Here is a 17,846-nt window from a genome sequence, read left to right as displayed (position 1 = left end):
GGTACCTACTGGGGACTGCTGACTCAGCCTCTCCCAGGAAGGGCCTGGAAATCAGCGATTTTAACAAGACTCCTGCAAAAGGGAAGAGAAAACACTTTTGTTTTTCTCCTTTACTCTCACATGACTCCCACACTACACTATACTTCTGACACGCATGGGGTGGGCTTTCCACACATCAAGCAATTCTCTAACACCAGCCTGATGCACTGCGATTCAGCTCAGTTCTGACATTCTCTGTGTGCACGTAGCACAGACCCCAAAGGGTAAGAGCTCAGTTCCATAAGACTGCCCCTACTCTAGAAGCTAATTGCAAATCCCAGGTTGTCATCTTTACTTCTGACTGGCTGGTTATAAATCGGAGGTTCCTATGACTCCCTCCTCAGGTTCCATCATTTGCTAGAACAGCTCATAGAACTCAGAAACACTAACATGAACCAGTTTCTTCTATGTTAAAGGTTATGATAAAGGATACAGGTGAACAGCCAGGTAAAGAGATACAAAGGACAAGGTCTGCAGTGGCCCTGAGAGCAGAAGCTTCTCTCCCTACGGAGTCGGGGTATACTGCTCTCCCAGCACAAGGATGTACCAACCCAGGCTCTCCAAACCCTATGCTTGGGGGATTTTTATGGAGGCTTCATCATGTAGTCAGGATTGATTATTAACTCAGTCTATAGCTTCTCTTCCCTTCCCTGGAGGGGATGGTGGGATGGGGCTAAAAGTTCCAAGCTTCTAATCCTGGCTTGGTGTTTCTGGTGACCAGCCCCATCTAGGAGCCCATCAACAGTTGCCTCATTAGAACAAAAGACATTCCTACTACTCAGGGAATCCCAAGTGATTTAGGACCTCAGTCTCAGGAACTGAGGTCAGAGATCAAATATTAGAACAAAAGATGTTCTTAGTGTTCTTATCACGGAGGAATTGCAAGGGTTTTAGGAGCTTCTGTGCCAGGGACTAGGGGCAGAGACCAATATATGTGTTTTCTATCATTTCACATGCCTCAAGAGATGCTTAGGATTAAACAAGGTTTAGGAATGCTGTCCTACTCAATACTGACTGCCGCCCAAAGCTCTGGCCTGGCGTGTGGGAGACCATGATACTCTGGAGGCCAAGTGAGTGTCAGGAGCAGGAAGACTGTTTCTTTGAGGCTTGCCAGCTCATCAACGGCTCTGCTGGGACTCCCTTTCTTAAAATTTGGGGTTTGTTTTAGCTTTAGGGGTTTTTTTTAATGCAAATTTTGCCAGTTCTCCATTATAAATGGTTGTTTTGAATTCTCAGTACATGGCCTATTTTTTAACCAGCCCAGTGTCATCTGGAAAACTAATGCATACACTTTTTTCTCATCATGATCATTGGTAAAAATGTTAAATATCCCTCGCTGTAACTTCTACCTCTGCCTTCAGGCTGAATCTAAATCACTAGGTTTGACCTTTCAAGCAATTGTGTACAGAAGAGGAACTGTGGCCTGAGCATATTTTTTGAGCTTATTTGATGACTGTGTCTCCCAGACAGGACCTGAGGCCTCCCCAAGAGGCATGATGGGTCTCTCTTGACTTGGCTCTGAAGGCACACCCCTGTGTTATGAAAGACGATACACATGGTTTGACAAGTCTTTTCCTTGATTAACTCTGTTGCTTATCATGAGCTAATTTAGTATCTTTCAGTTCTTGTTTTCTCCCTGGAAGATCTGGCTCAGGGTTTTTTCCTGGTGTGAAAGCTAAGCAGACTGATCAATGGCTGGCTGCTTTTTTTTTATTCCTTCTCCCCTTTAATAAGTGTTTAAGGGGAGCTGACCCCTTTCCTAACTGATCTCCCTGTCTGGGTCTGGGTCACCTCAAAGCCATCTATCATGTGGCTGCCCCCAGAGTTATCTTTCTAAAACACTAATCTGACCTCGTCAGTCTGGTGCTTAACACTTCTCTCTGCTCCTCAAGTATAAAGTCTCAGCTCCCCAGCTTGATGTACGTGGTCTTTTCCACCATCTCTTTCTATCTCAGCCTCACTGTTCTGTTCTGGTAACACAGGCTACTTCTCAGTTGTACACATACTGTCTCATCTCTTTATCTCTCAGCTTTGGGGGCCACAGTGACAGGATGGGAAAGCCACAGGGAAGAGACTTGGGACCTGCTTGGTGGCAAGGAGGAGATGTGCCCCCTCTGCCTGAGCACTCAGGTAACTATGCCACCTGCCTCAGCCTGGGCGTGGCTGGACCAGCGAGGAACAGAGCACTTGGCCTTTGTCCTCATCGTGGGCTTCTGGGGGCTGCTGCCTTTTGGTCCCATCTTCCAGATTTCTCAGTTTGATGCCTCTGCCTTCATCCCTGAGAGGAGAAGTGGGCCTCTGGGAGTGGGGGCTCTAGTTCCCCAACCCCCACCCCTGCCCTGAGGTGAGGAGCCCTATCAGACCATGTGGTTGTAATCAAGAGGTCATTGTGAGGCCATACCCTGCAGACACTGGGCACTTATCTCTGTGAACAAGCTCTCTCTTTTCACATCTCAGCTGGCTTACAACATTATACATGCTCTATATTTATATTCTGTCAATTGCTTCTTAATTTCTATCTCAAATGACTCTGTATCTTTATGTATAATTCTCTTCCATATGAGCAATCTTTCTATTGAACTAAAAATTGGGTTGTGATGTTGTGTGTGTGTGTGTGTGTGTGTGTGCATAGGGGAGAGGGGTCTCTGGGAGGCAGAGATCTCATCTGGACTCTTCCTCTGGAGCCCTCAAGGGCTCAGGAAGGACCAACACCATCTCATCTGTATGTTTCCTGACTAATATGAGTACTGCATGTCAAGGACGAGATGAAAAGTAGTGATGAATATAACACAATTCCTCCCTTCAGAGAGCTTATGGTCAGTAAGAATCTAAAGCAGATCATGAAACAGCTAGAATCCTGAGACAGGTACTGTGAGATAGCAGAGGATGTGGAGCTCGTCCATTTGGGGATGGAGGGTGGGGATCAGGGAAGCTGATCTTAAGAGACAACACTGAGCCAACTTCTGACTCGAGGAGAATTTTTTTCAGATGTTAAGGAAGAGCAGGCTGAGCTAATGCCATCATGTGTTGAACCCTCCATGCGTTTTCCTCTTCACAAATGGGTATTACCACTTCTGTTTAACCAATGCTATAAATAGATACAAACTAAAGTTAAAGGATTGACAGCTCTCCAAGAGGTCCTGTGTGCTCCAGGCATGGAAGAGTGAATAATATAGTGCAGGTTCTATAATCTATAATGTACATTTCGGGTTTTGCTTTGGTTCCTTCATCTTTTTCAGGTCCTGGATACCACTGAGACTGACAAATCTACGTATCCTCTCCCTAGAAAAAAAGTTCACATATGCACATAATATTTAGATTTTGGTTTCTAGGGGTTTTCCTCACAGAATCATGGACTCTGTGCCTTGCAGGAATCCTTAAAAGCCACATAGAGCCAATGCTTAAATGATATTTAAGTCCTTTCCATGCTAGCCTGTCACATGTTATTTAAGCCCATTCTTGAAGAATTTCCAGAGTTGAGAACCTATTGCTTTGGAAGCAACTCTTTTTTTCTTAGGTAGTCCTAACTCTTACATTCTTCCTCATACTAAACCAAAATTGGTTTCTTGGTTTTTCCTTTCCGGTCCTGTCTGGAATGACCTGGAACAAGAGCAGGTCAACTATGTATTCAATCCTCCCTTCTGACCTCTCTCACCCTCCCTGAGTTTAAGGACTTTCATTTTGGGGTTTGGATCCTGAGGTTCCTGGAAAATCATTTTCCATATAATATGGAAACCTCTATCTAAGCATTTCCCACGCTGTCTTCTGGGAATTCCCTTGAGCGAATCAGTAAGTTTCTGCTGAATGAATGAATGAACTGCCCCAGGGTAAAATAAATTTGAGGAGTGCGCATTGATTGACTCTCCTAGGAGAGCCTTAATGCATATCAGCACATTAAAAGTGCTGGTGAATCCTGCAGCACAGACTTTCTGGTAGCTCTGTTGTCATTTGAGCAGTAGGTGTTTGCTGGCACTGACTTGAGACTTGCTTGCTCAGCAAGAGTTTTTACAGGAGAATAGGGCATGGATATTTGAAGGGAGCTAGTCATCTTCAAATTAATTTTCTCTGTTTTTTTTTCCCCTACACAGCCTCTTGATTTTGAAACAACCCCCATTCACAACATTGTGTTCCAAGCGGAGAATCCTGAGCCCCTGGTGCATGGTGTACAGTACAACGCCAGCTCTTTTGCCACATTCACTCTTTTTGTGATCGATGTGAATGAAGCACCTCAATTTTCCCAACACATATTCCAAGCAAAAGTCAGTGAAGATGTGGCTAAAGGCACTCAAGTGGGCAACGTGACTGCCAAGGATCCGGAAGGTCTGGACATAAGGTAGAGAGCAGGGCTGGGCAATCCGATCTGTGCTGTGACCAAGGTCATTGGGAGAGAAGAAGGGCTGGGAGGGGCAGAGGAGCTGGCCTAATTCCAAGGCTCTCTCCTAAAGGAGCAGCCAGTGATCTGAAGCCATATCCAGTACACATGGTGAACTTGGTCTTGGTTCCTGAAGGGTTCAGTTCCCCAGGCGAAGAGGGAGGGAAACACAGTCTCAGGCAAGTGGGAAGCATGTCAGGTTCCATCTGGCCACTCACTGTAGTCCCACTGAGAGCTGGTAAGTTCAGGAGATGGAGGTCTACAGACAGGGCGGCCCAAACCCAGGTCCTGTGTCTGAACCAGTCCCAGAGGCTCGGGTTCAGGGAAGGGTTCCAGCCCAGCCCCTAAAGCAGCCTGGAGGTCTAGAGTGAGAGAATGAAGCAAAAGCCCAACTGGAAAGACTCAGCCACCTGACATGTTTAAAGGAATCTTCTGGGTGTAGAGTGTATAGGTTCCTTAGCTCTCTGGAGAGCACATATGGGGCAATAAGACTCATCCTATAGCATACCCCTGGGGGGCTAGTGCTCAGGCTGAGGGGGTTAAACAAATGTATATATCTTTCCATCTTAGCAATTCTTAATCATATTTTCAGTGTAATAGGATTCACACAGATTTGCCTTAAAAATGTACAGTGATAATTGATTTGCCCAAGAAGTATGTATGTGTGTATATCTACATCTGTGTCTATAACCTCTTTGACCTCTGTAAGGTTGCATAGTTAATGAGCACATAGACAGGACTTGAGCCCAGATCTTTTGCTTCTATTGTATAATAGCCCTACTGTCTAAGATATGGCAAATATCTCAGCATGACATAAACCAATGCATGTGGCTATGATGACAATTCCTTAAGTTTCTTTAAACATTTGTGGGAAGTCTTGCCTCTCAAAGAGCTGCCATTTAGGCACTCGGAATCAATTCTAAGACCTTTTCTGACTGTCAAAAGGTAAAGTTATCCCCTATGGTTTTACTCTTCTAGTTTACTTCTTCTCTCATTTTATGAAGAGGGAAAGGCCAGTGCGAGGCTGTACTGTTTGGTTTAGTAGAGATATACTCCATACATAAGACTCACAAATTCTGATCGGGGGCATGTGTTTATGATTTTACAGCCATGTGTTTATATGCTGCTGCCTCCTTCATGAGGATGCTATAAAAATTACTTGTTTTGCCCTGGCTAGGAAGCTTAGTTAGTTAGAGCATCATCCCAATACTCCAAGGTTGTGGGTTTGATCCCAGGTCAGGCACATACAAGAATCAACCAATGAATGCATAAATAAGTGTAAATGAGTGGAACAACAATCAGTGTTTTTCTTTCTTTCTCTCCTTTCCTCTTTCTCTCTAAAAATCTATTTAAAATTTTTTGTTTAGAAAAACCAGTACTCATGGGCTTGGACAGCAGTGTGGTGATTACCAGGGGGAGGAGTGAAGGGAGGTAGAGGAAGGTAAGGGGGCATTAAATGGTGATGGACAGAGACTTGACTTGGGGTGGTGAGCACACAATACAGTGTACAGATGATGTGCTGCAGAAGTGTGTACTTGAAATCTGTATGATTTTGTTGACCAGTGTCACCCCAATAAATTCAATAAAAAGGAAAAAAAATAAAAATCACTAGTCAAAAACAAATGAATAAAAGTGTGAGTTTATGAGTGGGAAAACAAAGTCACTTAAGAAAATTTCTCAGATAGATCAAGGGAAAGATATGAGCTATTCCTTGGCCTTTCTGCGTGAGCTTGTGCATTCTCTTCTGCTTAAAGCCGCTTCCTTTTTCTTACCTTAGTTAACATCTACTTCTTCAGAAAGACTGCTCTGAGTCTCATGAACTTCTCTGGGATTCCATTGGGCCCCTCTTATTGTCTTTACCACATTTTATTGGAATTATCTATCTCTGGGTCTGTCTCTTCTATGGGCCTAGGAACCCCTTTTTGTAATCTCCTGTCTTGGTCCACCGCCTGGTATTTGCTAAGCACTCAACAGATGTTTATTGAATGAGCATTCAGGCCACCAGCAGCCTCTGAGTATCCACCCGTTCACACAATGCCTCCCCCACTAGGAGTTCAAGTTTTCTTAGAAGGGTAGTTTGCTAATCATTTTTAATAGGTACTTCCAGATTGTTTTCATTGGAATTCTTCGATTGCCAGAAAGGTTAAACATTCCCACCCACCAACAGTTTGTGACTATTCCTTTTCTAATAAAACAAGTACAGCTACCACTTTGTAAAGATGAGCAAATCCTGGTTTTGAAGGTAGATGGTATGCAAATAAAAGCATTAATAATGTTAAATAATGACATTTCAAATATGCCGTGAATATTATGCAAGGGATAGTGTTGACATAATAGCATAGTTATGCATAAACTACCTTCATGTTTTTGCATAAAGTAATGTGGGCTTTCTTCTGCTCTTCCCACCTTATGAAGTTATTCACTGAGAGGTGACAGGAGAGGTTGGCTTAAAATTGATCCGGTCACTGGTGGGATCTTCAGTGCGGCTCCACTGGACAGAGAAGCTGAAAGTCTGTATCGGGTAAAAGTGGTGGCAACTGAAGTAGGTGAGCAAAAAAAAAAAGTAACAAATTACTAGGGGTTACATCAATAGAAATAGGAGGGAGGGAAAGTGGGTGGGGAAATTCACTGGGTTGGATTGTCAGAATATCTTATAGTGGAAGGACAAGAAGGGTACCAAAGCCGAGGGAACTATTTCCTGATTTTGTTCGAGAACTACCTGTGCCCTGAGCACCTTCAGGGTTGTCCTTACAGTCTGGCTAGGGTTTGTGGGTGCTACTCACTCTGGTTTCCTGAAGGGACTACAGCTCTAGGGAGGTCCCCCTGTGCCTGCTGCACTACCTGGCTTCTCCAAAGTGGTTGGGGGTTTCTCCTGGAAGTGGGGTCAAACCACTGCCTGGCTGACCTATACCATTACTTCCTCCTTTAGCCTTAAATTGCAACAGCCCAGGCCTCATCCTTTTGAAACAAAAGGCTTTATGTGATGTTCTCACTTTGATGTACACCAGAATCACCTGAGTAGCTTGCTCAGTACATACTCTGGGAGTTCACTTACTGATTTTGATTCAGCCACTTTGGGTGGCCCGGGGTATCTGTGTTTTGATGGAGTAGGGTGAACTTTGGAGACACTTACTATTTAAATAAGACAAGGATGTTTATTTATTTATTTATTTTTTAGATTTTATTTATTTATTTTTAGAGAGAGAAGGGAGGGAGGAGAGAGAGAGAGAGAGAGAGAGAGAGAGAGAGAGAGAAACATCAATGTGCGGTTGCTGGGGGTTATGGCCTGCAACCCAGGAATGTACCCTGGCTGGGAATCAAACCTGGGACACTTTGGTTCCCAGCCCGCGCTCAATCCACTGAACTACGCCAGCCAGGAAGGATGTTTATTTTTATGTAACCTTTACATCCCATTTAATTCGATTGTGGTGATATATATCACCCACTGGTTCTAAATGTGGAGTTCCAGAGAATTAAAAAAATTAAAATTAAAATAAACTCACAGAAGTCTTATGCTTACCAGTGATAAGAGTGGTAATTAAAATATGGAGTTTCTTTGCATTTAAATGGAATTTTTCAACTTTGAGTTGGAATTCTGTTAATACCAAAAAATGAGAATTGAACAAATTATGACTAAATACATACAGTGTTAGACCAAAACATAAACTCTGAAAATGTGTGGCTCAGGGTTGGTAGCTGGAATGGGGTGCATTTCAGGAGGTAGGAATCATGAAAGTGTTACCCACGTGTGAAAGATGAATGAAAACAAAGGACTGAGGTCAGATGGAACCAACGAGGGTAGAAACGTAGAAGTGTGTGCCGAGTTTTGAAGGGATGTGTGTGACTGGGCCGGCCACTGGCCATGCCAAGGTAGGCCAGTCACTGGGTCTCTCTTGCTTGTTTCTAGTTAGCACGTTCCAGTATCACATTGTACACCTTTAGGTACATTCTGGATTTAACAGCTCCCAGTTAATCAGGAGGAAGCTTCTGGCTGGCCCTTCCTGCTGTGCATCCCACTGCAACACACTGTGGGGGGTCCAACTTCACTTTGCATGCTTCCTAAAGACCTCTCACATTTAACAGATTTATGAATGAAAACCAGGGTTCAAAACCCTGCTCCATTTTGCAGTTGTCCACCCTGAAATGATGCAAATAGGTGAAATGACCTCAAGAGCCCAGTGGCTTTTCCTCCTTTGGTTAAGTGTGGTCAGGGGCATAGAAGACAGTTGAAAAGAAAAGCCAGAACACAGAGTTCGCTGGAACTGAAGCAGGTTGGAGCCAGAAACTGTAGAAACGGTATCTGTGATTGAAGTCAGGGAGAATGCAAGCAGTGTTTTTGCGTTGCACTGACAGCCCCATTTAAACACTCAGTGTAATGACTTACTCCCCATACAACGCTGTGGGGTAGGTACTGTTATTGAGCATATTTTTACGGATGACGAAACCAAGGTACTGAGCAGTTAAGTAGCTTGCTCATGTTCACATAGTTACCAACTATTCAGGCTACTGAGTCCAAATTTTTCACCACTCTTGTGTAGCCCTTCACTATTTTCTAAGAGCACTATGTGTGGGACCCTCACAAAACCACATGTATTACAGCTGAAGACAAGAGGCTTAGAGAACCTAACATGCCTAAGTCAGCATTGAGGAGCAATGGGAGGTATGGGCTCTAATGTCAGACCTTCTGGGGTGGAAGCTTCTCTTGTGTATGACCTTGGGCAAGTCACAGAACTTCTGTAAGCCTCAGTCTTCTCATCTGTAAATGTAAATTAGAGTTGTTTTCAAGTAATGGACCTAAAATATTAGCACATAAACCTTAGGTATTATCATTAAGACTGTTTCACCAGCAAATGAAAACAGGTCTGGTTCTAAAAGTTTGTTACCTTTCTACTGCCTCAATATACCCAACTACTTGAATTGTAATAAAAAAAAGAGAAAATATTCTATCTTACGAAGAGGAAATGAGAGAGCTGACACTCTGTTTCAATCACTCAATCCCTCAGGTGGAGCATCCTTGAGCAGCACGGTGGATTTCCACCTAACGCTGACGGATGTGAACGACAATCCTCCCCGGCTGGCGAAGGATTACACAGGCTTGTCCCTCTGCCATCCCCTCAGACAACCCGGCAGTCTCATCTTTGAGGCTACAGATGATGATCAGCAGTCATTTCGGGGTCCACAGTTTACATTTTCCCTTGGCAGTGAAAGCTTACAAAAAGACTGGGAGGTTTCCAAAATCAATGGTGAGTTGTCCAAAGTACATTGAGTAAAACACTGTTGAATGATGAGATTAGTTTTTATTTGCCTTGATATGCTTGCAGCACTCAGTGCAGAGTTTTTCTCGCGTGCCCCAGGAAGGGACTTCATGCTCTGGGAGCTTGCACAGGCTGCTCTTGTATCCTGTAACACTGCGGACCTCATCACCAGTTCTCTCTCTTTCAGATTCCATACATTTTCAATTATATCAGTCAACTTTGGATCTTAAACTAGTCTGCTGTTCCTGGGATAAAGTCTACTTGGTTGTGAAATACTAGCATTTTTTAATATTGTTGGATTGGATTTGATAAAATTTTAAGAATTTTTACATCTATATTCATGAGGCATATTAGTCTACATTTTTCTCTTTTTTGTAGTGTCTTTGTGTGGTTTTGATGTCAGAGTACTACTAATCTCATAGAATGAGTGAAAATGTGTTCTACCTCTTCAGTTATCTGGAAGAGTTCGTTTTGAATAAAATTGTTTTTTATTTCTTTCTTAAAGTTTGAAGCCATGTGGGCCTGGAGGTTTCTTTGTAGGAAGTTTCATCAACAAATACAACCTCTTAATAGATATAGGGCTATTCAAATTATAGATTTCTTCTTGGTTGAGCTGGTAGTTTATATCTTTTATATAATTTGTCTATTTGATTTGATTTGTCTAATTTATTCACACATGCTATTTATAATATTATTTTATTATTCTCTTAATATCTGCAGACCATGTAGTGATATCACCTCATTTGATGTTAGAAAATAATGTCTCTTCTTTTTTTCTTGATCAGTCTGGTGAGAGATTATTAATTTTATTGATACTCTCAAAAAACCAGTTTTAAATTTCATTGCTTTTATTCTTTATTTTGTTTTATTTTGTATTTCATTGCTCAGATACATATTATTTCCTTTATTTTTCTTATGCTATATTTAATTTGTTCTTGTTCTATTTTCATTTTGGTGGAAGCTGAGGTAATTAATTTGAGAACTTTTTTTCTGTTAACATAGGCATTTGGTGCTATAAATTTATCTTTTATTATCTCTTTGATTGCATTTCACAAAGTTAGATGTATTGTTTTCATTTTCTTTTTTTTTTAATATTTTATTTATTTATTTTTTAGAGAGGGAAGGGAGGGAGATAGAGAGAGAGAGAGAGAGGAACATCAATGTGCGGTTGCTGGGGGTTATGGCCTGCAACCCAGGCATGTACCCTGGCTGGGAATCAAACCTGGGACACTTTGGTTCCCAGCCCGCGCTCAATCCACTGAGCTACGCCAACCAGGGCTTTGTTTTCATTTTCATTCAGTCCAAAATACTTCAGAATTTTTCTTTAGATTTCTTCTGTTACCTATGAGTTATTTAGAAGTATGTTATTTAGTTTTCAAATATCTGTATATTTTTAACTTAATTCCATAGTGACCAGAGAACATTTGACTAGAATACTTTTCAATTTATTGAGACTTTTTTCTTTCAGTACTTTAAAGATATTTCTCCACTGTGTTCTGGATTGTATTTTTTCTTTTTTGTTCCTTTGAGTGTAATGTGTCTTTTTTTTTTTCCTGGATGCTTTTAAGATTTTTCTCTAAATTACTAGCTTTAAGCAATTTGATTATTATATGCTTTGTCATAGTTCTGATTTTCTTTTCCCTGAGATTTGCTGGTCTTGTTTGATTGAAGATTTAGTTTTTATTAAGTTTGGGAAAAAATTAGCAATTATTTCTTCAAGTATTTTTTTCCTAAATCAGTGTTTAATGGCAACTTTATAGAACATCACTACTTGGAATAATGATAGCTGACTGTATTTAGTACTTGTTTCTACAGAGAAATCATGAATTGAGGACTCGAAAAATGCTTTAGCCCTCTTTGACATTTTGGCAGGTAAAGGTGGGTGGTGATACTTCAGATAGTTTAACTCATATCTAACCATTTCCCAGTCACCCTTAGTGTGTGATACAAAGATGAGCTTTATTCCTGCTGATCCAGGGTCTGAAGTTGTGTTCCTTGTTGTTTACTTTATTCCTATTGTGACAGGAACTTATGCCAGACTCTCCACCAAGCACACGAGCTTCGAAGAGAGAGTGTATGACATCCCAATCCGCATCAACGACGGGGGCCGGCCACCCTTGGAAAGGACTGTCTCTTTACCAGGTAGGTATTTTGCTGCAGGCACTTTGGGGTATTATCACGGGTAGTTTGAAAGAATTCTTGTCTTTGATTCTTCAGTTCACTTAAAAATTTAAACTCCCAAATTCCGTTCTGCTTTCCAGTTACTTTCTGCACATGCACGGAAGGAAGTTGTTTCAAGCCCGCAGGTCACCTTCCCGGAATGCCTACTGTGGGCATGGCAGTTGGCATACTCCTGACTACGTTTCTGGTCATTGGTGAGTGGAATAGCTCAGATTCCAGGATTTCTGTCCTGGTCCTCAGACACATTAACTCACCTAAGGGTCTGCCTTAAAGGGCTGCTGTGGTGGCTTCTCCAATGGCAACCTAGACAATAGCCAAGAACATAGATCACCGGTAAACCATATCAAACTTTCCTGGTTGGGAGATACTGTTTTAGTACCACCATCCACCTATCATTGCCTTGTGGGTTACTTTGGGAAATATTATAACATGAGAGGCTTGAAAACATAAATGGTTATATTCTATGCCTAGTCGCTAAGTGTTCATGATACCAGAGAGATGCAGTCGCTGTGCCCCTGCTATGTGCCAGGCACTGTGTTTGGTCTGCAGAGCACAGTGGTGGGCAAGACGTAACAGAACCTAACTCACAGGGCTTATGATGTAGTCTGCCACGTTGGAACAGGGAGCAGTTAGCTTTCTGGGGAAGATGCTGACATACATGAAATGCGGCAGAACTTTCCTTTGTATCTGTCCATGACTGTGGACCATAAATCTTTATTAAACCATAATCATCCCAGTGCATTATAGGCTTTATTTGGCCTTGGCCCCTGGTCCGGCTAAGCTGCACAGTCCCTGCGCTAACTGTCTGCTTTTCTGTGAACATCTCAGTGCATACCATAGTGATTACTATCCTACAATTGTTGTGCTCACCACAAGTTTTATAAATAAATACTTCATCAATTCATGTGTACCTGAGTGTAGGGGTTTATACAGTTTCACATCCTTTCTTTTTTAAAGGAAGGGCTAAGATTATTTCAAGTATTCTTAATCTTTCTCTCATCATCTGATCTTTTCTGCCACAATCCAATCTGTCACACTGGACTCTGATTCACAGCCCTAAAGAGGATCTCATTTCCTTATAGCCTTCCATTCAAACTCTTCATTATTATGACATGGAAGTGTCTTCCTGACATGGCCATTACCCATCTTAACATGTACATGGTGGCCATCATTTCTCCCCAAGGACACCTGGTACACACCTTTCATATTGACTGAACTAGCTTTTTTAGGTCCCACTCAGTTACCTAGATCCCATCTCCCTCTATGCCTTTTCTTATTCCAATTCACCTCCCTTCTTGAAAGGGTTTTTGAGGTTATGCACCAAGCAGCTGTTTACTAATATGACCATTTAATCTCATAATTTTGCTACAAGTTAAGGATTGGGTGAGTTTGGTGACATACAGAGATAGAAGTAATAGAATCTTATTATTTCATGTCCTTTTGTCAAAATAGGGTTGGGATTATTGCAAGATTCTTTTTTTTAAATAACCACAGAATAAAGGTTTATTAAATTATAGTTGTCATACAATATTATGTGAATTTAAGGTGTACAATTTGGTTATTCAATAATTATATACCTCACAAAGTGATCACTGTAATAAGTCTAGTAACCATCTGTCATCGTGCAAAGTTATTATAACACTGGTGACTGTATTCCCTATGCTACACATTACATCCCTGTGACTTATTTATTTTATAACTGGAAAGTTGGACCTCTTATTCTTCTTTACCTTTTTTTGCCCATCTACCCATGCTCCTATCCTCTGGCAACCAACAGTTTGTTCTCTGTGTCTGTGAGTCTGTTTCTGTTTTGTTTGTTTATTTGTTTTGTTGTTAGATTCCACATATAAGTGAAGTCATATAGTATGTGTTTATTGCCATTTTGTTAGTTGTTCTCTAGTTGTATTTGACATTCTTCTCTGTTCCTTTCTTTTTCTCATGCTTCCACCCCTTGTGATGTGATGAGTTTCTTTGGTGTTATTTTTAGATTTCTTTCTCTATTTTTTTGTGAATCTATTATAGGGGTTTGGTTTTTGGTTACCATGAGACTCATATAACAGTCTATGTATGTAACAGTCTATTTTAAGTAGATGATTTCTTAAGTTCAAATGCATTCCAAAAGCATTACATTTCTACCCCCTATTTTATGTTTTTACATTATGTGTCTTTGTGTGTTTGTATGTTTTTATCTCTTAACTAATTATTATTGATATAGATGATTTTACTACTTTTGGTTTTTAACCCTCATATTAGCTTTTAAGTGGTTGATCAACTACTTTTACTACATGTTTGCCTTTGCCAGTGAGATTTTTCCTTTCATATGGCTTCTCATATCTAGTGCTGGCCTTTTCTTTTTCTGCTCAAAGAAGTTTCTTTAATATTTCCTGTAATGCTGGTTTTATGGGAGTTCCCCTGTGTGTAACTTTTTTTTTCTCTTGCTGCTTTAAGATGTTTCTTTTTGTTTCTAACTTCTGAAATTTTAATTATGATGTATCTTAGTGTGGGTTTCTTCAGGTTCATCATGTTTGGGACTCTCTGCGCTTCCTGTACTTGGATATCTGTTTCCATTGCCAGGTTAAGGAAGTTTTCAGCCATTATTTCTATATATAAGTTTTTGTCCTTTCTCTTTTTCCTCTCCTTCTGGGACCTCTATAATACAAGTGTTAATAAACCTGATATTGTCTCAGAGATCTCTTATACTTTCCTGATATTTTTTTATTCTTGTTTCTTTTTGTTGTTTTGATTAGGTGATTTTCACTACTCTGTCTTCCATATCACTTATCTGTTCTTTTGCATCACCTAATCTGCTGTTAATTCCCTCTAGTGTGTTTTTCATTTCAGTTATAGTATTCTTCAGTTCTGATCGGTTCTCTTTTATAGTTTCCATCTTTTTGTTGAAGTTCTCTCTGTGTTCATCCATACTTCTCCTGAGTTGAGTGAGCACCTTTACAATCTTTACTTTGAACTCTGTATCTGAGAGATTGCTTATTTCCATTTCATTGAGTTCTTTTTCTGTTGTTGTTGTTGTTTGGAATATATTCCTCTGTTTCCTTATTTTGCCTAAGTCTCTGTGTTTGTTCTACACATTAGGTAGATCAGCTATGTCTTGCCCTTGTATAGAAGTTGCCCTGTGAGGCCCAGTGGCACAATCCCTCCTGGCACCAAGGCCAGAAACTCCAGGGGCTTCACATGTGGGCTGTGTGCACCCTCTTGCTGTGGTTGTGCCATTACTATGTAGGCATGCCGTTGCTCAGGGCTAGAAGGCTGACCCACAATTGTCCTGAGTATACTGGTATGTTGGAGAGACCCCTGGCTTTGCTAGCTGTGGTGTTCAGCCACAACTGCTGCCATGCACTGGTGTGCTATGGGGCTGTGACACCCAGCCTCTATCCACTTTTTTGGGTGTATTGGTGTAGGGGGACTAGCCCACCAGATTGGAGAGAATCCAGGGCCACCAGAGGTGACCTGCCAGGATCCTTGCTTTAAGTTTCTTAATGGGTCTCTGAGCATCCAGTCTTTTCTGTCACAATCCTCCTATGAACTTACTGCCCAGTTAATTTTTAAAAAAATAACTCCTTTTTCCCTATTGGTCTCTGATTTATAGTACACATTTGGTGCCAAATGCACAGTGTAATTTTGTAGGAGTTCAGAGGTGAGAGAAATCTGAAAGGTTAGGTAGTCTACTCAAACTGGATCTGTGAGGAAGATGCCAAGAAAATGTGGTATTTGATGTGGACACAGTGAAAATAGGCTTAGGTGTGTGAACAGGTCTGAGAACAGCTTTCTGGTTGTTCTGATTAGACTATTTCTTTTATGGAAAGGGACAAAGGTCTGGAATCAATATTTATCGACTATGTGCAAAATTTGGGAATTCTGTCTATAATTCCACACTTAGTTTTCAGGGGAATGCAGGCATTAAGTTCTATTTTCCTTGATAGAGACCAAGAAATAGCCGCAAGCTTAGAAATGATTTGAGACTTGGTGCGTACTTACTAGCAATAAGATAAGTGATAAGCTTACTTATCCAAGAAGGCCAAGGCCTAGAATCCCTTATTCACCAGGACAACGAAACGTTGTTGACCGCAAACAAAAATGAAATTGTATGAGTCATTTTTTCCTACCACGGTACTACTTTCTAAATGAATGTGACAGTACACTTTAAGATTCCATCTCTTTGACCCTGAGTTTTCTGTTTCAGGTATAATTTTAGCAGCTGTGTTTATCCAAATAAAGAAGAATAAAGGCACAGACAATGTTGAAAGTGCTCAGACATCTGAAGCCAAACCTCTGAGAACATGAATTTGAAAAGGAATGTTCGTGTTTATGTACCAAGTGCTATTTCAGTAACACAACCATTTAATCCCATAATTTTGTTTTTCATCCGACATGTGCACCGTAATTTTTTAGAGATATACTTTCTTGCCCTTTCATATTTTATTACTTTTAGTTATTTTATGTGTGATAGACATAGGAGATAGTTTCCATTTTCCCATGATAGTTTTCTCCTCTGCAAAAGCCTTAGCTATTTATGCCAAAACAAAATATATGTCTTTCCCCATTAGGGAAAGATGCGGTGATAAAATAATCTGTGTATTTTTCCTTTGTCAAGGAGATTTATCAGTCACCCATCACAGAACTTCCTGGATTCCATTTATACTTTTTATCCACCTGTGTCTCACTCCTGTCTCCTTTAGTATTTCACAAATTTAAAAATATTTGCTGGAGAAAAGACAAAGTAAAAGTATTATTAAAAATTAAAAGAGGAGCCTTGTCCCTTAGGTTGAACAGAAACTCTTTGGTGTCATTAGCCTTTCTTAGTGCAGTGTGACTTGTGTGGCTCTTCATCTGAGGATTCTCCACTTGGGAACGTCACAAGCCCACCGCAGGCCACAGGGAGCGCTCCACAGAGACCAATCGCTGACGGGGTTTACATAATACCTATTACACTGACATACGTACATGCTGCGCATGTTTTCTTTATGTGTATATTAATGAAGTTTTAGTTATTGTATATTTAATGTGTTGTGGAAAATGAGGAAGTGTGAGAGAAATAGTGACAAAAATCAAGAATAAATGTTGGCTGTGGTTGTTTTTGTTTTCCTGAATCACTTTTGTTCTACTTCCTTGTTCTTCACATTTATTGAGTAGAGGGCTGGATGACAATGGTTACCTATTATTTATCAAAATTATCTTCCATGTAGAACTAGCCCAAGAAGAGGGGGGTCTACAATGAAATAAAAATTCACTGATCACATAACCATGGATTGAAGGGCTTAGAGCATATATACTAGGATTTTTTTTTTAATTTAAATGAGAATTTTTGAGATTTGGAAGCATGTCTAGGCCCAGAGCTGTTGTATGACTCCCAATTTGAGCCTTGAAAGCATTCAACATTACACAACCTTTCAGAATTTTCAAGAAGTTTTTGAGCAGCACTCATATCTGAAAAGTTGCTCTTATAATGATGGCTGAAAGCAGGCCACAGAAGTATATTTGTCATAAATAAAGCTCTTTGTGGGCGTTAATTATATTTTTTAAGTAAAAAAAGTGAAACAAAAGAAAAATACTCAAATTGTTTTTAAGACTTTGGTATTGCTTTCTTTGATCCTATGGTTCAAACACTCTTTTACCTTTATTTTTTTTCCACATGAGGCCATTAGAAGTCTCATAATGGGTAAGATTCTCTCCTGTATCACCACACATGAAAAGACAAAACAAAAGGAAACAAAATCCAAGAGCACCAAAAGAAAACTTCCATCACAAATTATATCCCAACCTAAGGAATAGCCTAACATCCTCAGCAGCTTCTATAGGTATTTTTGCTTGTATGTTATTGACCAAGAGTGGCTGTGACCTGACATTTAGGTCCCTTAAAATTGTATTATTGCTTGCCCTGCTTATTTTCAAGAAGTCATATTATCACTACTTAAAGACCAGGGCAATCTCCAGGCAAGTCTGCTGAGGTGGGCTCCAGAGGTCTCTCCTGCCTCAACTTAATG

The 17,846-nt window shown here is 40.6% G+C and overlaps 1 protein-coding gene across 2 annotated transcripts in view; it reads left to right on the top strand.

Annotated features, from left to right (window-relative positions):
* The window catches only part of CDH17 (cadherin 17), an 80,567-nt gene extending 63,615 nt beyond the window's left edge, over nt 1–16,952 (top strand). For both annotated transcript variants that reach the window (XM_045861203.1, XM_045861202.1), the window contains exons 13-18: nt 4,128–4,372; nt 6,827–6,957; nt 9,415–9,654; nt 11,692–11,808; nt 11,928–12,041; nt 16,046–16,952. In XM_045861203.1, the coding sequence (XP_045717159.1) occupies nt 4,128–4,372; nt 6,827–6,957; nt 9,415–9,654; nt 11,692–11,808; nt 11,928–12,041; nt 16,046–16,146 (948 nt within the window). In that variant the 3' untranslated portion in view covers nt 16,147–16,952. The remainder of the gene's footprint in view (nt 1–4,127; nt 4,373–6,826; nt 6,958–9,414; nt 9,655–11,691; nt 11,809–11,927; nt 12,042–16,045) is intronic.
* Nucleotides 16,953–17,846: the final 894 nt, after the last annotated feature.

Source organism: Phyllostomus hastatus, unplaced genomic scaffold (genome assembly GCF_019186645.2).
Source record: "Phyllostomus hastatus isolate PE091 unplaced genomic scaffold, TTU_PhHast_1.1 phas_scaffold_21, whole genome shotgun sequence".
Classification (NCBI taxonomy): domain Eukaryota; kingdom Metazoa; phylum Chordata; class Mammalia; order Chiroptera; family Phyllostomidae; genus Phyllostomus; species Phyllostomus hastatus.
Note: the sequence above shows the minus strand (reverse complement) of the source record. Positions and strands in the feature narration are given on the sequence as shown.